This window comes from Pavona decussata, unplaced genomic scaffold (assembly GCF_977016875.1).
Source record: "Pavona decussata unplaced genomic scaffold, jaPavDecu1.1 SCAFFOLD_152, whole genome shotgun sequence".
Lineage (NCBI taxonomy): Eukaryota > Metazoa > Cnidaria > Anthozoa > Scleractinia > Agariciidae > Pavona > Pavona decussata.
The window spans coordinates 262,353-287,559 of NW_028145564.1; the positions used below are offsets into that span (position 1 = coordinate 262,353).

The 25,207-nt window shown below is 37.4% G+C and overlaps 1 protein-coding gene across 2 annotated transcripts; it reads left to right on the forward strand.

Moving 5' to 3' along the window:
• Positions 1 to 14,124, forward strand: LOC146466186 (low-density lipoprotein receptor-related protein 4-like). Of its 2 annotated transcripts, none has more exons than XM_085127685.1 (10): positions 1 to 183; positions 949 to 1,058; positions 4,882 to 5,281; positions 7,134 to 7,558; positions 7,997 to 8,122; positions 9,299 to 9,698; positions 10,472 to 10,881; positions 11,581 to 11,703; positions 12,053 to 12,458; positions 13,698 to 14,124. In XM_085127685.1, the coding sequence occupies exons 3-10, from the start codon at positions 5,025 to 5,027 to the stop codon at positions 14,107 to 14,109; spliced, it is 2,559 nt and encodes an 852-aa protein (XP_084983811.1). In that variant the 5' UTR covers positions 1 to 183; positions 949 to 1,058; positions 4,882 to 5,024; the 3' UTR covers positions 14,110 to 14,124. The 2 variants fall into 2 exon arrangements, with proteins under 2 accessions (XP_084983811.1, XP_084983810.1); XM_085127684.1 differs by having other exon boundaries at positions 949 to 1,054; positions 4,879 to 5,281.
• The last annotated feature ends 11,083 nt before the right edge of the window (positions 14,125 to 25,207 follow it).

Genomic DNA, 25,207 nt, shown 5'->3' on the forward strand with positions numbered 1-25,207 from the left:
AAGTTCATTGTTTGCCTCCAGACGGTGTTTACTATAATGTCGCAGAGTTTCACAAACTAGACAACGTCGATTGTATGAGCTGAGGCACGTATTCTAATGCACATAACCGATTGTGTTCTTCTTCTTTCTTGGATAGCACAGGCCAATTGCTCTTATTTCGCAATGATCTAAGTCACTGAGAAGGTATGTATCGATAATGCCAATCTCTATTATGGCAGAAAGTTTAACAAATGCCCAAACAATCCGTAAAGATAGTGACATTGACGTATAACCGTGAACTACCCAGAGCATACACAACATTTAGACTTTAAACATCACTAAACGGAAACCGATCATATGGTGGACTCAAACTCAACAAGATTTCCTGGAGTTTCATATTCTGACAAAATCTAACTATGGACACTGCTTTTAATTGTTCACATTTGTTGTGACCAACTTATTGCAGCGCAAAAGAAAAACGGTAGTAACAATCTGAAAATTTATTAACTCTTTTGCGAGGTGGGTTGATTTCGATACTAAGTAATTGTAATCCATACATGCAAATGTCGCTAGTAGCAGCTGATGCGATATGCATATGGATGGTATTCATCAGTTGCATTTTGGCACTGAACGCGAAGTAAGAATTACAGTAAATGTGCTATTCAAATTAATTAATTCCTCCGATTTTTGTATACCGGCAGCATATTAATTTACGTAAGGTAGTTAATTTAAAGTGTCTTGTTGCATTGATCAAGATGTCATTTGCGCGGATAGATAAACATTAAAAAAAAAAAAAAAAGAAAAATGTTAGTGATCTTTCTGCACAGGTATGCGCCAGTTTAGCTGATTCTAATTATCATTTGCTGGTTAGATTTCGGATTAAATCTTGTCTGCTTATAGATTGAAATAATTTTTTCACCTTTCTCCGAAAATAAAACTTGACTAACCAGCGCTGCTTGTTTGCAACAGGGTTTTAATCGGTTCAGCGGCTCTGGAATGCTCACAGAAGGAACGGCTATGGCAAAAGACGTTTTATTTGTGACCACTGTTTTATTTTTGCTTTCTTTAACAGAAGGTAAGTGTTTACATGGTTACTGAGCTAACATACTGTATTTGAATATTGTTTATATAGATAAAGCTAAACGTTGCAAGTTTCAAACTTCCAACGCCACAAATGCGCAAAACAATCCAATTTACAATTAAAGGGAGTGGTGTTTAATCATACAAAAAATCAACTAGTAATAGATTAAGATCTCAAAAGTTGACTTCCCTTTAGAGATCACGATTAAAGACCAAAGGCATAAGCTAGCTTCATAAACCTGAAATAGACCGATGAGCATCTTGTTGAAGAAGTAATTTTACAAAGCTTACGGTCCCGAAATGAAGGATTTTTGCACTCAGGTGTATAACTGGCGATGACCCAGTTTAAGCTTCCGTCATATATTTGACTCCATCTCCAGGCCCTGGTTTATTTAACAAGTTATTTGTCTTTCCATACCATCTTTCCTTGGATTATTAAAAAAAATAATAGTGCATGCCTTGTTCTTCGTTAATGTTCTTTCAAAGTAAAACAACATTCCAAAAATATTTCACGTTAATTTGGAGATCACACTCTCTTGTGATCCAACATACAAATGACTGAGCGAGAAGCACGGCATTATTTATATCACACAGGACGCTTTATTTATGTTACTCTGTAGCCGCTGAAATCCAGTTTTTCTCGGAAAACTGTTTTCTGGTTTTCTCTATCTTTTTTATGTTACTCTTTACGACTGAGTTAATTTATCGGATAAACTCAAAAGGCGCCATACCCTCCCTCTCAAAGAATATGACCAACAGAATTCCTTTAAAATCTCGATAGAGATGGAGAAGTAATGATTATTTAGTTGTTTTATGCTGTAAAAGTTTGCTTACAACGCGAATAAAACTATAGTTAATTGAGGGACTAGTTATGAAACCTTGCCATGAAAACAATGGTGCTGCAATTTATGTTGGAATGGCCGCGACCGTGCACAATCCTTTGTTTTAACGTTCACACTACAGTTGAAGATCTTGTCAAAATAGTATGAAAAGATAATTCCTATTGTTTTCGAACGGGCAGATACTTATTTCAAAGCCAACAGAAGTAGTTCGGAAATTCCGGGAAAGAGGTTCCGTTCCCTAAAATTTTCTGCGAGTTACATTTTAAGCTAAAGAATACGAACAGATTGAAATGGGTCAGCTAACACAAAGGCCTTCTCATCCGATCTGGGAATGAAGCAGACGGTATTTTACTTCAATGGTCTTGTGGGATATAAATAGATTTGAACTGCCAAAACAAATTGAGAAGCAATCGATTTTGGAAAGACCAAGGTCCATTATCTGTTTCAATTAATGTTATTTAAAGCGTATTAAGATTGATAGAGTAAAGTTTGATTGATAGGTTCATAACGCTTCATCTACAAAATTGCTAATTAAAAAGTTTGATTAACACAACGAGTTGCTAGTTGAGTTGGCACTTAAAATATTGCTAGATCTTGTTGGCCTCATTTTCAGAAACAACCAGAAAACGATTTAATGGCTACTCAGTATTTCTCGCTCCAAACTTATGGTATAAATTTCATATTCCCTGGCAACTAAGCCAATCAAAACACTGGAACTGTTTCATCCAATAATCCAGTTTTTAACAGATTATATAATAGAAGGATAGATTCATCTATTAAGTCGCTTGTATATAGAAAGTTTAAATAAAAGTAAACATGATAATCAAACCACGCTTGAAACACATTCATCCCGGTCATGCGTCCTTTTGAAGACATTGCGTTGGGCTTTTTGCCAGGCAAGAGAAAACCGAAGCGTGAAGACTGTTTTTATGGCTACAAATTATGCAAATTTGAGGGAAACGATAGGATAAACACTGCTCTGAAAATAAAAGAAAGGTTACTTGAAGTCAAGTTGTTTGTTTAAACTGCGCGATCTACTGATAGCATCTTTACAATGGAGTCCTACGTCCATTAGATTAATCAGTTTCGGAATTTTGATGGAAGTTATTATTTTTCATAGGTTTTGTTGTTCCATAATTTTTTCCTTAAACAGTGCAAAGAAAAGCTTCAAATTTGAACATCAAAACCTTTTTGTAGCATGGCTTGGGTTGATCACTTCAGATCTCCGTCTTTCCCATTAAGTCGTCTGTCGGCGGTGTACGTGCCTCATTAAAAAAGGAATTATTATGTAAACGCGAAAGGTTTTATTTGATGCAATCCTTAATACTCCGCATGTTCGTGTCGGCGAAACATTTTAGCTGTTCCCTTTAAGTTCGTCTGACTTTCACATTTCCCTTTCAAGGCTTGATATTATGGTTCTTCAATGTTTTCTTCAATTTTGTGAGGCATTCGACTAATTGCCGTTGACAGAATTCTGAAGCAAGCCAGCATCAAGGCTTAGCAAATCAATATCCGTTTAGTAAGTTCATCAAAGGCAAAGGCTCGTTTATCGGCACATAGCAAGGGCTCCTAGACTATCTTAAATTCCGTTCAGTTCATGGAGTCCAGTCGTATGGAAAACGTCTCAATAGCGATCAACTTCATGCTTTGCGTCTTTGGTAGCTAAGTCGACTTGTGGCACGTCTAACGAGGCACCCAACGGGAACTTTTATACAACATACTCAAACAAAATGATGTTACTTCTGTTCCCTAATCGTTTAAAGGTTATTTAAAGGAAATTTTGGGTAACCTCATAAGTACAGCTTCAAGTTAGTGTTCGGACGCTTAGGAAGGTTACTTAAGGATCTTAAAATTTCCAAGCTGACTTTGGCTTTTCGAAAATGCTAGCCTGCTCTTACATTGCACCTTAAAGGGGATGTTCCAGTGTTGCAAAAGTTTAAGGTCACATTTTGCCAAAGAAATTGCACGTCTTCATCAAAATTTGTCCGAATTTCTGAGGCGGCGCCCAAGGCCTCCCGGACAGACCTTTCAACGAAACGAACCTTGATATAAGAACTGAGCAAGTCGACTGAAAGCTAAGCCTGCAAAAAAGATTATTTGGGGGAATTGGGTGCAAAAGAAGTAGAAGAAGAAGAAGAAGAAGAAGAAGAAGAAGAAGAAGAAGAAGAAGCGGCTGTGGGACTCAGCTAGAGTATAATTATATGAAATAAATCACCTGCATGTGTATGATCAGGCTCGTCAAAAGTACTGTGAATGCCTTTTACATCATAGCATTTCTGACCTACTAGCTACATAACACGATTCAACACTCGCTTTGCAGCTGTTAAAGTTTGGAATCACCTTGACGAAAGCATTAAACACCTCCCCTTCAAAACGATTAAAAACAAAGTCAAGTTAAACGTCTTACAGTCTTACTGTTCGTGAGTTTTCAACTGGCATTTATTTATTTATTTTTTTTCCTCTTCTTTTTTTTAATAATTAATCAACATTGCTTTGCTCAAGCTTTAGTGCCCACCTACCTTCTATATTTAAACATTGTTTAGTGTCACTCAGCTCGATAAGTTTTTCAGTTATTCTCAGTAAATGTTACCTCTATTGTATAAATATATTATGTTGTAAATTAAGTTAAACTTTGTTAACTTTTTTCTTTGGTAATAAGGCTTGTTGTTGATGTTACTTGTTGTTTGGCTGTGGGAGTGCAAAATGTATACTCTAACCTCTTTTATGTACACATCAAAAAGGCAAGGATGATATCACATATCAGATTATTATTATTATTATTATTATTATTATTATTATTATTATTATTATTATTATTATTATTATTATTATTATTACTATTTGTTATAACTGCTGCGGTAAATCTATTACGTAAGACCTTCCTCTACACTAACAAAGATCTGCATATTAAACAGGTGTCCATAAGGTGACGGGTTTGAGATTATCAATAGCAACTTATTTCTTTTTTCCCACCCAGGAGCAAAAAAAAATTGCTCTGAACCTTGCTTGATATACAGTGCGACTTCACAGATCAACGCTATTGAGTTATCGACCTCCAGAGTTGTTCACCTTGTGTCAAACCTAAGTCGAGCAGTGGCCCTTGATGTCCATGTTAACGAAAAAATGATCTACTGGAGTGACATTAACCGTCGTGTTATCAAACGAATGAGCCTCAGCAGTGGGAATATCGAGGACATCATTACAGACGACCTCGGTATTGTCGATGGTCTCGCTGTGGAATGGGAGAGTAAATTAATATACTGGGCAGACTACAGTAACAGCAGAGTTGAAGTTGCTTCACTCGATGGAAAACAAAGAAAGCTACTTTTCGTGGAGGATGTAAACAAGCCACGTGGAATAGCGCTGTATCCAAAGAAAGGGTAAGTGGCATAAACTATCCTTGGGTTAGATATTACAACGTGTCTATGAATCTTCAATTTTGAATTACAGTGTAAACGGCTATCTACAGAGGTTTCAAAACTTCGTTCTGATTTATTTTATTTTAACGTTTCGTAATTTATTTAAACTACCTCACTAAACTACTTTAAAAATTAGACATATTATCTTTTTGCTTATGTTTTATTCGATCATTCAAGTTATGAGTAGCCAGAATGCACAGCTTTATTTTTAATGACATTTTCTATGCGCATAGACATAGAATCTGCGAGTTCCTCTAGCATGTCAGGAGTCACATTTTTCCATGCAAAGCGTACTAGTCGTCTTTTTAGATCTTTCATCGTTTTGTGGGCTGAATCTTTTTACGTTGTTTCGTCAATGATACTCCAGATGTTCTCAATGGGGTTGAGATCAAGAGAGTTCGCTGGCCAGCCATCGATCGATCCTTGGCTATAAAGTTTGGTAAATTATTTTGACACCATGTCCGAGTTGCCTTTGAAGTGTGAGCCGGTGCTCCATCTTTAACGAGTGTCATCTCTTTCTTTGAGCTAAACAACTTCCTCTCTATCAATCCACCTGTCACCTGACGCCTTGATGTTACCAGTTTCACCTCTTTCTTAAGGATTTGGTTAATGTAGTACTCAAAAGTTAATGTTTAGCCTGTGGGTAGCGTGTGTAACTTTGTGAGCCCACGACCCGTCATGCCACCCCGTACCATCACACTTTGCTTCACTTAGAAAGCTGGAGAAACATCACATTCCTGCGAGCTCCATTCGACATCGTTTTTGGATTTGGGTTATGGAATAGATATTTAGGACACTCATCTGTGAATTAAATATTGTCCCAATTCTATGCTGTCAGCTTCGCGTATTTCTTGGCGAATCTCAAACGGGCTTTCCTTTGCTTTTCGCTCAACATGCCATTGCAGAGATATTTTCTTTCACTTGAAAGCCTTTCATCCTTATCTAGTCATGTATCTCCACACCGCACCGTTATGCTCGAAACTTCGATATTTTTCTGCTGAAGATTCTTGGTAATCTTCCTGGTTGAATTGTTCCGTTTGTAGTTCGCTTTCTCGGTGGATTTTTAAGCAAAATTGGTCAAAACAGACGGTCGGTCGCTTCTTTGTTTGTCTTCGAAGCACTCTCTAGTTTCGACCACTTGTTCAACCAATGTTCAGTCTTGTTAAAAACTTTAGCGATTTCTCTTACTGAATGACCAGATGATTGTAGTATGGCTGCTTAAGCTCTAGCATAAACAATGCCTGACTTCATGTTCGTGATAGATTTAGAAAACAGAAAGTTCGGGGCAAAAATCAGAGAATAACAACAAAATCGGGAAAGAAACAACATACACTAAGGTAGCGAAAAAATGGCGGGAAAACGAGCGTGAGCACATTTGTCGCGAAACTCGAACAAAGGCATCTAGAAGACAATTAAAACTGCTATTGCCAGCTACTTTAATAAATTATCTATCTCAATTTATTGAAAAATTCTTTAAAAAACAATTGATTTGTTTAAAATTTAATAACTTTAAATCGGAACGGACTTTTATACACGGATTGAGAGGGTGTGTGGGAGGATGAATGGATGGGTAGACGACGGACGGACAGATGGATGGATGTAAGGATGTTTGGTTGGTTGTTTGGTGGATAGACCGTCGGACAGATCGATGGAGGAAGGAACTGACAGATGGTTGGATGTATTGCTTGGTTTGGTTGGTAAGAACAATTTAATATTAAGACGAAGGTCAAAGAAGGCATATTAGGCCAATCCAGGTGAATTTCTGTCTGTTGCTACATTATGATTAGTGACTACGACTTGTTTTCAATTTCAGGTTGATGTTCTGGACAGACTGGGGCTCACCTCCCAAAATTGAGCGAGCAAGTCTTGCTGGGCCTCACCGAACAGTCCTTGTTGATCTTAGTGACTCTAATCAGAACTGGCCAAATTCAATTTTTGTGGATTATACAGAAGACCGTATTTATTGGATTGACGCATGGATTGACGCTATTGATTCCACTGACTTGAATGGGAATAACAGACGCCAAATAACAAATCCCATTCGTCCGTCTTACGACATACATCCCTTTGACTTCACTGTGTACGATGACGTCCTGTATTGGAGCGACTGGAATACTGATTCCATCGAAAAACTTAATTGGACAACTGCAGCTTATATAGGTGGCTTTGGAATTTTGACAACCGACCGGGTGTTTGGCGTAGCATTACTTCACCAGTCAAGGCAACCTGCTTCTGCAGGTAAACAAGAGTATACGGTTTTTAAAATTTCGTGAGCACTGCTGTGTGAAAAATAATATACACAATCTTTTCCTTTCGTTACCAAAAAACATTTAGATCTTTTTCTTTTTTCAGCCGTATATTTCACAGGAACACCAAGGACGGTAGAAATGACTTAAGCCTTATTTTTGAAAAATGGAATAATTTCCTTGAATAATCCTCTCATCCAGTGGTTTACGCCAAGTTTCCAACCGATCTTTCGTTTTTGCGAAAGAAAGGCATTCGCCTGATTTGTATCAGCGTTTTTGTGAAATCACCCTTAACTTCGCTTTGCTTCCAAAAATTTCCTATTCAGTCCAGTCGACACTACAGGGAACTCTTGAAAGCTGCTGGGCCAAAGAAATGCCAATTAATGATAAATCTAATACGTAAGGTACATTGTATCCGTCATTGTTTTAGGTAACCAACTATGCAAAGTAAATAACGGTGGCTGCAGTCACTTATGCCTGTTGACTCCTAATGGATATCAGTGCGCATGCCCCGATGGCCTTCCTTTGAAATCTGATGGAAAAACTTGTCAAACAGGTAACAAGACAATATCTGCCTTCATAACATTTTAATAAGAGAGCGCCTGTGTGCTCCAGCTGATCACGTAGCCGTTTGAAATGTTGTTTTGACAGAAGGTTAATCTGGCATGTGGTTATTTTGACATAAGTACGAATAACGTAACCTTAACGTACATTTGTTTGGCTTTTATGGAAAATAAATAGGAATTGGCCTTTTAAACCCTGAGAGAACTTTGGGACAATTCAGAATTTAGATTGCTTTGTTTAAATTACGACGTGTAACCCGGTGCATTTGTTATAAGAATCTCTTTAAGAAGAAAGATTGTTGTAAATAAAGTTGCAATTTTGAAGTTTGAAACTGAACCTTGACTGTTGTCTCAAGCAGTTTAAGGCCTGGGTCAAGGGCTTTTAAGAGGAAAAATGGTTTATTCTAGATAACTTTAACAAATTCAATGGCACTGAACTGAAATTTGGAAGATAAAAAGATCTCATCATTCTGAAAATTTCTAAGCATAATAAGTAGTGCTATAGATCACGTGACATGTCACGTGATCATTTTTGTGAAAAAAGCAAAGATTTGACAGGTAGGCGACGGTTTTAAGAGATAACATCAAACAAAAACGCGTTTCTAATAAAGATTAAATATCTCCATCGCTTCACGTTTGGAATGATCGTCCATTGTTCTCCAGAAAAAAATTATCAGGGCAAAGGTCATTTTTTAGTCCACAATTCAACCTTTGATCGTTAATTTCTCCAATTTAAAACCTTAAGGACAGTCATTCCAAACGTAGAAAGTTAAATATTTAAAATCTGCTTCAGAAACACTAATTCAATTATCTTTATAAAGAAAATTCGCCGCCATATCGCCGATTTACGAAATGCTCATTTTTTGGTCACGTGATATGTCACGTGATCAAAATTATACGTTAAGGCAAAAGAAAACATCAAGTATAATATTCAGGGAAAATTTCATCCTGTTTTAGGCAGACAAACCGAAGATATAGGGGATCATTCATAATTTCTGAACACCCTTCAAACCCAGGCCTTAAACTGCTTGAGGTCACTCATTATGTTATTACTGAAGAAAAAAATCAATACAAAGTAAAGCCCTAAAGTTAGGTCAGTTAAACACTTACGTGCAATTTTTCCTACCTTTCTTACCAACTCATAAGCACTTGCTGTCCTTTTATTTCAGAGTTCTCAAGGTTTCTTCTTTTTGCCGAGGGAAATAACATGAGGCAGCTGCCATTGGGAGTTGATACTAACACGTCATTAAGAATTCGCTTAAGAAACAGACCCTCAACGCCTGCAGCTCTCGATTATAATTTCCAAGACGAAAAAGTCTACTGGACAGATGTGACACTTGACACAATCTCCAGAGCATTTCTGAACGGATCTTCTCAAGAGACTATTATTTCCTCTCGTGTACGAAGTCCGTTCGGACTTGCCGTAGACCCATTCGGCCAGAACATATATTGGACAGACAACACAGAAGAGACAATTGAAGTTGCTTCTTTGAACGGACTGTACAGGAGGATTCTATTTAGCAGTAATTTGCAAGATCCAAGGGATATTGCTTTGGATGTTACAAGAGGGTATGAAAACTTACTAATACCAAACGAATATTAAAGTCTAAATTCCCTTGAAAATTCTACCTTGGAAATCGATCGGTGACCAATCCGCCAAAACATGCAGATTAATTACAATGCCGTATCGTTACCAATGGACAGAATATTTGATTAATTGGAGAAATTTTTTGAAACTCTTTTTGACGAGGTTTTGCATGATTTCTTATCCAACTGGCCAACCAAACTTAACAACTGTAGGAGGAGAAGATGTGAACTGTAGCTGGAAACTGTAGCTGAATTTTTCAACTCTTTTTGACGACGTTTTGCATGATTTCTTTCTTATCCAACTGGCCAACCAAACTTAACAACTCTGTTAACAACTGTTGGAGGAGAAGATGTGAACTGTAGCTGAAGACGAAAGTTCCACCGGCGATCTTCCCCCTAGGGTGCTTGTGTTATGATTGGTGGGTTGGAACGAAAGCTCCCAAAGCGTCCTTTTTAAAAGGATGTTAAGAAGTTGTCATAAAATTGAAAAAGAAACTTTGTCGAGTGGCAAGTGTATGGCATGCAACGCCGTTATATTGATTGGATTCGACTTTCTCCTCGTCGCTGTTGCAACGAGGCATATTGAATCTCAGTCGGTGATAGATTTTGTTATGGCGTTTTAGGCTTTAGGCAATTCAAGTTGCCATGCGTTAAGGGGTGAAGTGATACGTAAATATGAGATGGTAACAGCCAGTAAATGTATTTTTCTATCTAATTTTACTAATCATATAATCTTATTATTTTTGGGAAAAAAGATACATGTACTGGACAGACTGGGGAATTTACGAAAGAATCGAGAAAGCAGACATGAACGGTCAGAGGAGGTCCGTTGTCATTGACTCAGGACTCTACTACCCTAATGGACTTTCATTGGATTTAACAAATAACTGGCTTTACTGGATCGACCGGTTTTACGAAAAACTGGAAGTTTACGAGTTTTCAACAAACACTCGGAGACAAATAATTTCATCATACGGGCAATTTTATCTAAGAAGTCCGATTGGTCTGGCACTTTATGAAAATCACCTCTTCTGGACTGACTGGTATTTCTATGGCATCTACCGGGCAGACAGAACAACAGGAAGAGACGTGGTAAAAGTCTTGTCAACCCAGTCTCGGCCAATGTTGATTCATGCCTATGACAAGAACATAACAGTTATTCCGGGTAGGTCAACCTTACTTCGGTTAGGGGTGGGGTGGGGCACCACTGAATTGCCATGCTAACTTTAAACGTTCATTACTACTTTTAATTATATTGAACCAAACTTTTTGACTTTTCTTAAAATTATCGGGCAACAATTAAGTTAATATTTTATTGTTCTCGTCACTTGTGATTTCCATGGTAATGAGATTTTAAGGAAAATGCTTCACGAAATTTGTTTTACGAAGTTTAAGGTTTATCCTCGTTACTTTTGCAATTTATACAAATTTGGCGTTTGTTATTTGTGTTGTTAACTTGGAGTAAGCGTGTAGTGTTTCCTGAAGTTTTAGAGAAATCGAGAAATACCTTTATGGCTGATCCAAAATGGCAGCTGTTTAGGATTAATGATGTAGTTTTCACGTCATAAGGCGTTAATGCCCTATCTTGCGGACCTCAAAGGAAACAGTTCTAGATTTGCTGTAGACTGTCCAACTTTTATAGTCATAGCTCTAATACTCTTGAGGTTGGTTAACATCGAAAGTTCTCTTCTTTTTTGTCCAGAAACAGGCCTCTTTATTCTCTTATTTACAAAATGAATCAAAAATTTAATGGTGCCCATGGTACTGAATGGATGCTTTAATGAAGGAAACACTTGCGTAGTGTGTTTGTTGTTGTATTTGCGCTTGTTGCCAACTAGCATTAACACTGACCTGTCTTTTACAGTTACGGACCAATGTAATAACAACAACGGTGGATGCAGTCAGCTTTGCTTGCTTACGCCATTTGGACGAAAGTGCTCATGCTCAGATGGTCTAGTCCTTGACATTGATGGGAAAATATGCCAAGGTGCTTTATATCAAGATAAAAGTAAACAGTATTTTATGTAACACGGCTGCAACTTTAAAGGAACAGTTTAAGTCAGAACCTAGTTGTTCATAAACTAAGTTAACGCTGATTTTCTCTCAAAAATGGAAAAAAATAATTGAATCTAATTTAATGACAACAACATAACGAAAATTTTTCTTAATTGTCTTGCGGTGTTCCTTTAGCACCATGCCCTGGATGTGAAAACGCTAGCATACATCAGTTCTGCTAAGAAATCTCTACTCCACTTATAACATTTATATTCTTAAGAACGTAACAAAACGCAATAAATTTGCTTTAAGATAGTGAAATTATTAATATTCTTTTTCAGCTCTTCGGCAGTTTTTGGTGTTTGCAGATGCTTCCAATGCTAATATACTGAAGGTTCCCCCTCATGATGCTGGACTAGTCACTTCTGTGCCTATATCATCAAGCATTATAAGTCGTCCCGTTGCCCTTGATTACGATTTTGTAGAGGACAGAGTTTACTGGACAGATGTAATAAGGAACACAATCTCTCGGTCGTTTCTGAATGGCTCTATGCAAGAAATTATTTTTCACCAAAACGTACAAACACCGGATGGATTAGCAGTAGATCCTGTTGGGAGGAACCTTTACTGGACTGATACGGGAACCAACAAACTGGAAGTCTCCAAACTGGACGGTTCTTATCGCAAATCTCTCATAACAAGCGGCCTAGATGAGCCAAGAGATATTATATTGGATGTTAGTCAGGGGTTTGTATCACTTTCTTTGAGTAGGAATAGCCCATTTAGCCGTTGTTTTGCTTACTGGCCTGGGTTTTGAGTGGAAGCGAGGCTGGTGTTGCCTCTGTTTTTGTACAAACTTCACTACTTTTCATATGACATTTACATGTCAAAGTGAAACTCCTTGAGGTTTGTTTCAAAACAAAGTCAACTCCTGCCTTGCTTCTACTCAAAGGCTAGGCCAATAAGCACACAACTCTGAAATAGCTGTAAAGTGACTTGTGAAGTACTTTTACGAATGGTCAGCATTGATTTAATCTCCCCTTTTCAAAAGCAACCTCGGTTTAATTTGAAATAAAAGCTGTCATGCCTTATAACGTTTTTGAAATTTTAATCGCAAGAAAGTCTATGGCGGTTTTGATTTATATTTAAAGTTAGTTTATTAAGTAGTCTTCTCTATTTTGTTATGAGTAATATATTATCTCCAAAAACGTTTTCGTTCCCTCGCAGTCGATATGTTTTCTATCGTTTCTCTCAATTCTCTATACTAATTATAATTTCTTTGTGACTCTTTTGGGGTACTAGTTTGCGTTCTCTAAAATGGGTTTACTAGTAGATGTCATAGAGCGGTTTTTACATGAGTGTCATAACCAAAACCAAATTAATTGCTCTGGCTAATCACGAGGGACCAAACAGCAAAAGGATCCGATCAAATCCAGAGCAAATGCATGTAATCGGCGCCAAGCGCGGGAAAAGTCGTCGGAGAGCAAGTCACGATTGGTTTTGATTTTGCTTCTCATCGGCTGAGAAGTGACGTGAGTTATGCCAGCCAATCACAGCGCGAAGTAAAAGCAGGATCAAAGCAATTACCAAATTACTTTCGACAGAAAGCTCTATTACCTTATTTGTCGGTTGCTTCTGAAACCCCTGTCCCAACTAGCCCGAAAAAGATTTGATAGGACACTGAACTTTTCTATGGAGTACCCTCTACTGGCTGGGCCCTGGAGATTCGCATTTTAAAAGAGGAGGTGTGGTCGAAAACTCCGTTTTATCGCGGTAGAAACGCCAAACTGATGCAAAAAGGATGAGTTTTCATGTTCATTCGGATTAGTGAAGACTGGGCCTGAGTGAAGTACTTGACAGACTACAACATTGAAGCTTTCTCAAAAACCAGCAATTTTCATATGAGGCGATATAGCCTCAGGTACCAGTCAAACATTTTTAGTGAAGCCAAAATATATCGTATTGAACGTTATTATATTTTCATAGCATCATGTATTGGACAGACTGGGGATCTTTTCCAAAGATAGAAAAGGCTACCATGGCTGGAAAACAGCGTGGTGTTGTAGTGAATTCAGGATTGCAATGGCCAAATGGTTTGACACTTGACAAGCAAAAAAACCGCCTGTACTGGGTGGATGGCAGCTATCACAAGCTGGAGTACTTGGATCTGACCACAAATAACAGGGTGGTGTTAATGAGTTCTTCTTTTGTCTTACCTCATCCCTTTGGACTGACACTGCTTGGAGATTACTTGTATTGGACTGACTGGCAAAGGGACAATGTTTACCGAGCAAACAAAGAAAACGGTGGTGATGTCACTGCTTTCATTACCGGTCTTGGGCAGCCCATGGATATACATGGATACAATCTCAGTGAGAAAGTCATACCAGGTGGGTAGGACAACTTCCAGTTTTCGCGCATAAGTTTATTTTTCCTTGGGTTCCATGCAGCTTTGTTTTGTTTTGTTTTGGGTTTTTTATTGCTGATGGTATTTGTGAGATGCTTATCAATGATCGCTGAAAAAGTTCAATCCATGCGCCCCTATCTTATCCTACCTAATACGATCCAAGAGAATCAGACACTTTCAAATACATGGCCGCACAATCATTGAATTCCCTGTCTGGAAAAGAAAGCAACATTAGGTGGAGTGTACAAATGTAAAATTGCGTGATAATCATGATTATTGATTGATTTTAGCAGTTGAAAATTAGTTTTTTTTATTTTATTTTTATTGTTGTTATTATCTAATTTTTATTTTTATTTTCTGCAACCTAGATTTAACTTTTTCTATAAGTGATTTTAAGAAGTCGTGTTTTGGTCTTCGGAAACGAATGGTCACCTAGTGGATATGATGCGAACAAACGTTTATTATGATTATGATTATATATTTAATCATGGCCTTACAGTCTAGGACACGGTCTGGTCACGGGGTATAACTAGCAGTAATAAACCCACTCAATAAATTCCAGTAAAGATCACTTTGGAAATGGACCTGCATTCACTGCAAAACATTTTTTTCCTGGAATACATGCATATGTGAGACAGGAGACATTTAAGTGTCTTCTAAAATACTCAAATCAACCCAGCACTGGGAACAAAAAATTGAAACTTGTCAGATGACGATGCAAAAATCTCAATATATCCAAAGAGTAAATCAACCGCTCGCATCTTTCAAGTACAAAGCGTATCTATTCGGCTTTTAATGACGTCCCCCCCCCCCCCAAAAAAAAAAAAAATATATATATATATAAAGAAGTAGCTGGACTACTTAATTTGAGCACATATGGATCATAATACAAATTTGTTTCGTAGATCAACGCAAGGTTGATCCACTCCTCAGTTAATCTCCATACACACTGAAGTATCGTTAAAGGCTACATCAGCAATATGAACGCGTGACATTTGACCGTTAAAACGAATGCTTACAGAATGTTAAAAGATGCACGAGCGCGCGCGTTTACTTAACTATTGTATCTAAGAATGTATTTTCTTCGGTGCCTGCAGGTAGACAAGAGTTCATTACGCTTGTTTAAGGTTGCCATTGCGGGCCTACATATTAGAAAGAATTTCTCTGCGATGCAGAGATTGCATCGCTTTGAAATGTTAGTGTAGGCTCTGGCTTTGTCAATAATTTTCCATGTGATGGTAAACTCCTTCTTCTTTTCTTTTAACTGCCACAGGTATTTACTAAGCTCGGTGTCGTTCTTTTTTTTCTCGTTTGTAAAAGACTGCTGGTGGTTTCTCCATCGGGTTTTAAATTCTGTGGCAGTTAGTCCTACGTACGTTTCGATGTTGTCACTGGTGGCAAACTTTGCTTGATATACGATTTCTTTTACCAAGCATTTGCATTTTAATGGGCAGTTAGCTTTGTCCATACAGTTGCACGATTTGAAACGAACGAAACGAAACGTCATCGAAACGAAACTTTGAAGGTGTCCGCACTGTTGCCTGGCAACAGTGAAAAACAAAGTATGAATGACGGCAGACTGTCTGGCGTCGTCGGGAGCAAAATTTGCATACATCGGAAAAAATATGCGTGCATGATCAATTTTCAACTGCAATGTTCATCAATATTCACTGGATACAGAACTATCTCTCCAGAATCTTTTCCCTTTCTTTTAGAAATCTTTTTTGTGCAAGATTGCATTGAAGAAATTACACGTTTTGTGGCCGCGGTAAAATAATTTTCCGTGGGAAATAAATTCAGCCAACACGACAGCGCTGCACGCCCGTTGTACATTACGTCGCGCCAGAAATAGATTTTCAACCGCAAACTAGCCTGTGGAACTACGAAAAGACCATGCTCATCAAAAAAAAATCCTATGCCCCTTATAATCTCTTCATTTGATGCTACAAATTATACGAGTAAAGAGGGCTTTCCACCCAGTCCCAGCTTCGCAAGGTTTTGCGACTCACGTATTTCTAGTTTATTATTATTGAAACACTAATGGCGAGGAAGCCAAAGGGATTCCACCGGGCTTATAAAGAATGGGCTTTCTCAGTTAAGTAATAAGAACAAAGTATACACATGGGACCAAAATCAATGGAAAAGCAACAGTCATATTGATCATAGTTAGGCAAAAAAAAAAACGGAAATGAAAGTGAAAAGAAGAGGTAAATAAATAAAAGCACTACGCTATTCGAGTTCATTCATTTGTAACGGTCGCTACTCTCCGTTTGATTTAGCCCTATTTTAATTAAAAAAGAAGATTCGGCGAGGGTAACACAAATTGAGGTTTTTTGTCTGATTACTTTTTCTATTTCACCATATTACCACATTTGAAAGGTTACCCCTACAGCGTAAGTTTTCTAAAGAAGTAGTAACATATGCAATGCGGAACTTCGTAATAACGTGACCCTCGAGTGGCAAGGGACAGAACATAAAATTCTGAATTACAAGGATGGAGCCTGATAGAGGGCTTCCGTAATCGTTTCTTGCAGCTTCGTCGCCTGCTATTTTAAGATTGCGCCATCCTTTTTTTTAGTTCATCCTCTCATATCACGCTACCCTATCTGTGAGGAAAAATGCAACTGCTTCTAGTCTTGCTTTTTGTGGTTTGTGAATTTTTCTTTTTACGTCACCATTTTTCTTTGTGGAGTCCCAATAAAATATGAACAGTTTTTCCTTTGAACAACACAAGCGGTTTTATGAGCGGCATCTAACGATAACATTTTTAAAAGCAGAAACACTTAATGTGGTCCCCTGTATTCGAAGATCGTTTTGTGGCTTGTTTGGCTCTTATAATTATTGTTAATGACATAGTTGTATAAGCCAATACAGTCTTGTTTGCCCGGATGCTATGGCTAAAAATTAAAGCTGAAAAAAGTTTTAGGAAACAGAATCTTATTCCCTGAATTTACTAGCTGTTGTTGGCTTTACGAAAATGCAACCTGCATTTTTTTTAACATTCTAAACAGCATATTTCCCCCCCCCCCCCGGAAAGAAAAGGTGTTAGTTTTCCGGTGATCAAAATTTTGAGCAGGCATTTTGCCGAAGAACCCTTGGGTTTCCCTGTTTCATGTTGTTTATTACTTGTACTTTTTATAGTAGTGAAAAATTTATTTTATCTCTTTCTTGTTAAAAAAATTGTTTGAAATCGATTGCGAAGTATCCAAATTAAATATTTAAATTTTGAGTTTTCAGTTTTGTTTTCAGTTAAACTAGTATCTAACATCACACATCACATTCACTATAGTAAGCTTCCCTCGAACTTTCTGATGAGGAGTATTCATCTTGAACGAATCTTTTCTCACGTCTCCAAGCGAATAATATGAACACCATACATATTAGGTGATGCGGTGAAGGCCATGTTAGTTGTTACAACGAAATTGAGAGGGAATATTTTAATTTAATTTTAAATAACTCTCGAAATACACCTTACCACTAAAACTCTTTAGAAGCGACGACAATTGATGTTCCTGCGCTCTCCCTTTTTAAAGGGAAAGAATTCGTTAGGTTGGTCGATAGGAAAGTGGTGCCAGGGTATCGCCTGATTCAAGAAAAAAACCAGTTTTACCAAGGACAAGTACCCGCATATAATAAGCTGTTCATGGCATCCATTGTACTTATATTGGAATAGTATCGGTTAATTGTCATCATATAATAATAATGTGAATACGGAAGACGAATGAATTCGCACGGAAAGATGGTGCTAAAAAAAGTTCATTTATTAATCAATTGTCACATTGATAACAATGTTGATTTTTTAAGAAGCCCACGATGTATCCCATGCATCGCCCATGCTTTCTTTATATTCGCTTGCTTATCTTCTCCTCTTTTGTTTGGAGCATCAGCGGGATAAACTAAAAACATTACCCCCATAAAATCACACAACACCGCATTATTTTAGTGGTCTTTTTTTGTCTGGCTCATTATAACACAGGCTTGTATCCGAAACAGTCTGAAAGCCCCCGGCCTTTATATAGGCTTCCTAGCCTTTAACACATTTGATCTTGTAAATAGTTTAGTAGGAACATTGTAGTAGTGATAGGAATATTGTGTATCATCTTTAATGTATTTATATTGTATTTTTTGGTTAATGGCAAAAATAAATGAATTGAATTGAATTGAATTTATGGAGTATTTCCCCCATGGTTAAAATCAAACAAAATGTAGCGGTCGTTACAAAAGTGTGAGATCAAATAGAGTTTAACCTTTAACAGTTCGTACTGACTACCTGTGGTTAAAACAAAGCAGAACCAATCAACGTTCAGGAGATTCAGCATTTTTCTTAGAGGTTATTCCAGGCTTTTTGGCAAGAAAAAACTGAGTTCTAGAAGGTTGGACCTTTCTTGCCTTTAGGCTATCAAGGTAATGAAACAATCAGACACTCCCAGGCACTTCAGCTTTGACCCTCCCTTTCCAATACCAATGTTTTTACCCTTTTCATAAATACGAAAATCGAATGACGACTTTTTTTTTTAATTTTTAGTTTTGATATAGCATCTGATAGATTTGACCCTTTACAAATGTCGAGTAAGTCTTATAATTTTTCAATTCCTATTTTTTTCTTTTCTCATTTTATTTTTATTTTTATTTATTTAAAATGTCTCCTCTCAGTTCTTTACATTATACAAAATTTTACACTTTAACCGATTTTTTTTTTTCCAGTAACAATAATTACAATTTCTTCTCGCAATTAGATGTGCTGTTTTTCCCCATTGGTCTGTCAAAAAAAAAAAAAAGTAAAAAACGACAGCTCATTTTTTACAAGATCCGTCAGCCACCTCGGTAGTTAGTGACTAACCGTTCAGGTGTCCATTAGTTATTATATTGTTAATCGAAACATCGTTGATAAAACATTGCATACATACAATGCCTCTATTTAACAATTATTCCATGAGCGCTTGTTGGATATGAGATGGTAAATAGCCAACGAGGCGCGAAGCGCCGAGTTGGCTATAACTAATCTCATATCCAACAAGCGCGAATGGAATAATTGTTTTATTAAATTCTCCGCGTTTGGACATTGCTGTTGAATTTTACCGAATTTTTATATTTTAAGAAAAAATTTCTGTCAAATTTAAACGACCGGGCGCGCGAAACCTAATGATCACATGACACGCGCAGCGCTTTGCAAACCGGAGTTGAATGAAAAATCAAAAGCGAAGAAAATCGGACACAGTCGGACATCTAAAATTCAAGAAACGTTTAAATGTACGAATTATAACCTTTTTGAGGCAAGCATTCAAGTGCTTTTGAAGTTCCTGCTCATCGAGAAGCGTAATAGTTGTCCACATTTGAGCAAATGTTCTGCTTTGTGGTGCCGAGCGAAGGAAGAGATCAGGGCAAGGACGGCTTTTTTCATACTGAACTGAATTCCTCGCGGACGATTTAAAACAGTTCAGGCACGTCCAAGTGTATGAGGTACAACCTCACTGAGACACGCATTCAAGTTTTTAAACTTCAAGCTTATTTGAGAAGCGTAAGAGCTGTGCACATTAGTGCAAATGTTTTGCTGAGTGGTGCCGAGCGACGGAAACGAACATTATGGCCGCCGCTCGTACGGATTTCAAAGATGAACCATCTGAAGTCCTCGTAATTTCGTAAAAACATAAAGGCAGGCATGAAGCTCTTCCTGAGAAATTTCTTCGATTGGCTTTAACCTCTTACCGCCAGGATTTGCAAGCCATCCTGAAATTTTTAAAGGTAACCGGTTGTTATTGTTGTTGTTATGTGATCTAAAAAATCGTAAAATCTTCCAATTTTGAAGATTTTAAAGAAACTTTAGAGATACGTACCATTAAATAGTGTCATACTGAACATTGTGGCTTTTATTGTTGTTATATTGAGATGGCATAGTTTGGTATTTCTTTTTTTTCCTTTTTTTTCTACATTTTTCCGAAGAAACTTTTGCTTCCCGCCGAAAAAAAAAATTAGCTTAGTGACACCTGGGGCTTTCGTTTTCCATATGAGGTCAAACTACGGTATATGAGCTGATAACCGAGATTTAGTGAACAAATCAGAACGCTAGAAATGCATTATCCGAGGCTGAAGATTTAATAATAGATATTATTATATATTAATGTTACGCGATTTCTTTGCCTAGAGAGTCAAATAATTTTCAAATTTCTCATGAAACAACAGATGTTTATTTCAATAAGAAAATGGAATCCAAGATTGTGTCATATGTTTGATAATCATAAGTCAAGTATACAATGTAATTAAGAAAACATCTCATATCCAGCGATGCCAACGAAAGTAAAACTAACAAGGCTGTGTTGAAGAAAATGGACGGACGCAACAGAATTCTTCGCAAAATGAGGTTTTTCAGCAGTTATAAGAATCATGTGTATATATCGAATTATGAGAACATCTTCAACTTCTTTATTTTTATTTCATTCTTTTTTGGGTGCTAAAACATGTGATGCAGCCTTGCCGAGTGATCTATTTTACTCTTAAGGTGATTCCCTTAAAATAAAGGTAATATTTGATTCCTCTATTTCCCTTTAAAAATGAGTCTATTTGATCACTTCTTGTCAGGTTGTGTGGTGGCAGAACTCATGTAGGTAAAACAGAGTTGAGAAAAAATTACCCATAGAATGTATGAGGCATAAGATAACCTTTTTGGTAGGGAACTATAATATTAATCGGTATTGACCCAAAACACTATTTTAAGTCCACAAATCGTGGGCAAGCTCGATTTCCCGGGAATGCTCATTTTTCTGTCGTCAATTATTTTTCTAACAAAAAATAAACATAAAAAGGATAATGGCTAAGTTAAAATACCGAGGTAAATTAAAAGATAGATTAGGAGAAAATAACAATTTAGTTAACTGGACTTACCTTCAATAAACACATCATGTTTTTAGCGTGCGTGCGACAAAGGCGCGCGATAATGACGCATAAATTAATTAACTTTAACAATGCGCAATGCTTTCCCGTGGAAGCACCTTAATTTAATGGTGTGGTATCAAGCATTTGACTATAATATTAGGCATCGCATGTGCGTTCCGGTCCAGGTATTCACACCATGTTCAATCCAATTCACTCGTGCCGATAACTTATCATACCATCTTCCTACCATTGTCATACACTCACCATTGTTTTATACGCCAATTTCAGGTCATGCAAAGTGACCTAAAAAAATTTGGCTCAAAAATGTATGGAGTTGTAAGTGGCCCACAAAAAAATGGTACCAGAGTGGGGAGTAGGAGTGCTAGATTCTACGCAGCTCACCTGGTTAAATGACTATTAGGGAAAAACAAGGAACAAAAGAAAAAGAAGTTTCTCACACTTACAAAGCCCACATCCTTGATTGGTGTGAAAAGATATCTTGCGGTAGATCTTGAATTTGATTGTTGCTGAGGTCCCTGAAAACGAAAAGAAAGTTTATTTTATGGGAGAAAGAAAATCGGAAGGGTAAGGCAGGTCATGAATATTAACGAAAACATATTACTAGTTAGTCTCGTTATTGCAATTTAGGGGGACGGGATGAAGCACTTTTGAAAGAAAGTTTAATACTATCTCTTGGTAGAAGCCGATGCAGCTGACAATAATTTCAACTCTGAGTGGTAAAATGTTGTTTTCATTAACTATGTCTGGACTTTGGGTCACTAATTTCCCTTTTACTTATTCCTCTTGAACCCCTGTAAAGACCGTTGCTAACTGCGTGGAAACGTTTAAAAATGGCATGAAGTTAACCCTGGAGCGAGGAATACCGACAAATGTAGTGCCAGCCTTGGTTTATCCGACTTGATAATAGGGTCGCGAATGATATCTGGTGCTGGTGCGTATACATTGGTTTGTTTGTTTTGATTTTATTTCTTTTGTTTTTTATTTTTCAATCAACTTGCGATTACACAGGCCACAGTTCAAAGGCAGAAAAACCACCCTCCTCCCAACCATTAACTTATACATGGGCAGTTCAAATTTTGCTCGTCACTTACGTTCTACAAATAAGAAGGAGATAATAAGTTGGGAAAAAGGCATTATGAGATATAATAGGGCCAAGTGGAAACGTATGTGCCTGAAAATGTTGTTTAAAGTATGAAAAAAGCACCTCCGAAAACCCAACAGAAGCTCCAAAATATTAGGCATTTTAATGACAGAAATTAAATTATTAAACAAGAAGCTGTTTTCAGCTTATGCTCGGGCCATATTTGGTGCCAGGGTATCGCCTGATTTACGAAAAAAAACGGACTTTTCCAGGGACAAGTACCCGCTTATAATAAGCGCTTAATGGCATCTATTGTACCTACATTGGAATAGTGTCGGTAAATTGTCATCATACACGTAATGTGAATACGGAAGACGAATGTATTCGCACGGAAAGTTGGTGCTAAAAAAAGTCATTTATTAATCAATTGTCGCATTGATAACAATGTTGATTTTTTTGGAATCCCACAATGAATCCCATGCGTCGCCCATGTTTTCTTTATACTCGCTTGCTTATCTTCTCCTCGTTTGTTTGGAGCATCAGCGGGATAAACTAAAAAACATCAACCCCATAAAATCACACAACGCTGCACAATATAAGTAAAGTTTTCTTGTCCAGCTCATTATAACACAGGTTTGTATCAGAAACATTCTGAATTTTTGGAGTATTTCCCCCGTGGCGAAAATCAAACGAAGATCAGCGGTCGTTACAAAAGTGAGTTCGAATAGCGTGCGACCTTTAACAGTTCGTACTGACTGCCTGTGCTTAAAACAAAACCAAACCAATCAACGTTCAGGAGATACAACATTTTTCTTAGAAGTTTCTTCAGGCTTTTAAGCAAGCATTACTGAGTTCTGGAAGGTTAGACCTTTCTCTTCTTAAGGCTATATAAATGTGAATTTACAGTCAACAACTAGTCGCTACCTGGCATTACAGGTTTTACGCTCCCTTTCCAAAACGGGTGTCTTTTTCCTTTCATAAATATGGAAATCGAAATACGATTTAATATTTGAATTTTCAGTCTTGATACTGCATGTAATAGATTTGACCCTTTACCAATTTCAAGTATCTTATCTTTTTATTCAATTTTAATTTTTTTTCCTTTTCTTTTTCTCTTTTTCCTTAGTATTATTTACTTATAACGTTTCCTTTCACTTCCTTTCATTACATAACAATTTTAACTTAAAGCGAATTTTGGGGTAACAATAACTATATAACTATAATGTCTTCTCGCAATTAGATGTGTTCTTTTTCCCCCAAAAAAATATTCACCAAAAAAAAAGTCAACGCAGCTCATTTTACGCAAGATACGTTAGCCACTTCTAGTTCAACTAGGAGTAGAATTGATTTTGGCAAGAATACGTGTTTTGAAAAGGCGAATAATTTATTGGAAATGACTATCTGCCCAACTTATCGTCAAGGTTAAAAAAGAATTTTTGCACCATCCCGGAAGTCAGTTTCGGGTCACTGTGTAGCAGCTGTGGAAAGGAATATATTTATTCCAACCCAGAAGTTTACCATCCTTTTTTTTTCTGTTTATATCTTTCTGAACGAATATTTGTAGCAAAGCTGAAATGATTTTTTTTTAATAAAAGACCGGAATTTTGGCTAATATAAAATAAGCACAATCCATAACGATCGTGTCTAAAAGTACACACGAGTGACCACGAGTGACCACGAATGACCACGAATAACCACGAGTGACCACGAGTGAGAATAACAAGAAAATATTATACTGACGTTATAATGACATCATTTTTATCAAACAGCCACTATTTAACCGCAAATGGACCGTTTTCGGACACCTTGATAGGTAAATTTGATACTTTAGACATTTTCCAGGGACAGGGGAGAGAGTGGATGGTAAGAAGGGGAGGCGGGGGGTGACTAAGTTTACCGCATTTCATTACTTTTTATTCCAACCCCTCCCCCCTTTTGTTGACTTTTTCTCCTCTATGTCTTCACGCTTTTTCGACTGTAAAGTATTATTCCCGCCTTCTCTATACTTCCCCAGCCCTCTTCATCCCGGTTTGCTTATGCGAAAAACATTTTTCAGAAAAAGAATAATTGAGTGCAAAACATGTATTAAAGGAACTTCTCATAATAAACTAAGGCAAGTTTCATGCTTCTAGCATGAAAAGGCTTTTGTTAGGGGGTGTTTACATGTGAAAACTCGTCCCGGTGGGAGTTTCATACCGGTATGACATTGTGATTTCATACGGTGTTTACATGAATGGACACTTTATTTCCATCGACGTGATTGTGACGCCCAGGTGACGCCATATTGGATTGGATATCGAAGACTGCGCATGCGCTACCCGTTCTAGACTCCCAGGAGAGTGATTTCATGCTGGAGCGAACAGCCGTACTGCGTTTACATGACACCGGAACGAGTTTTCGTAGCAGAATGAAAATCTCGCCCTGGTACAGTGACCGGGGTGAACTCGCACCTGGTAACTCGCTCTGGTACATGATTTTGTGCTGGTATCATGTAAACGAATACAGAGCCACAAGAGGGAACTGGAGAGAACTCGTACCGGAATGAAAGTCGCGCGGGTATCATGTAAACACCCCCTTAGTAAACCACCGGTGGTGACGAAGAAATGTGCGTCGAGTATAACTAGAATGTTTTGAGGCGTGCACCAAATTTATATTTAGCCAACTTAAATGGCCGCGTGGGAATTTTTAGCCGGGGTTATTATACCGTGACTCAGAATACTGTAAAAGTTTTTATATCACCAGCCTAGTACCCAGATGTTCCCTTCAGTTTACGCTCTCATGGCAGAAATATTTATCTATGACACAAATTTTATTTTATACCTAATTCTCGAGAAGACTTATTTTATATTCGCCTTTAAAAAATGCAAATGCCAAAGAGGTTGCATTTTTAAAATTATAGTTGTTTTTTATGCGATTTTCCATTTTTCACTAGTAGTCATTACAGAGGAACAAATCTAAGCTAATGACTATTCCTTAAGGGGAGACTGAACCTAAATTTGAATGAAACATAAAGAGGTTTTAAGAAGGGATAGAGGAAAGAAAATGATCTTTGGAACACCAACAGACAGCTGATACCCACGTAAGAGCACCCCAGGTTGCTAATGGACTAACTTGGTG

What these genes read in the sequence shown, in the direction of transcription:
- LOC146466186 (XM_085127684.1), top strand. Translation starts at nt 976, where the DNA reads ATGCTCACAGAAGGAACGGCTATGGCAAAAGACGTTTTATTTGTGACC. An exon ending in AAGGCAACCTGCTTCTGCAG is followed by an intron (nt 7,559 to 7,996) that starts GTAAACAAGAGT and finishes TCATTGTTTTAG; the next exon opens with GTAACCAACTATGCAAAGTA. An exon ending in TGGAAAAACTTGTCAAACAG is followed by an intron (nt 8,123 to 9,298) that starts GTAACAAGACAA and finishes CTTTTATTTCAG; the next exon opens with AGTTCTCAAGGTTTCTTCTT.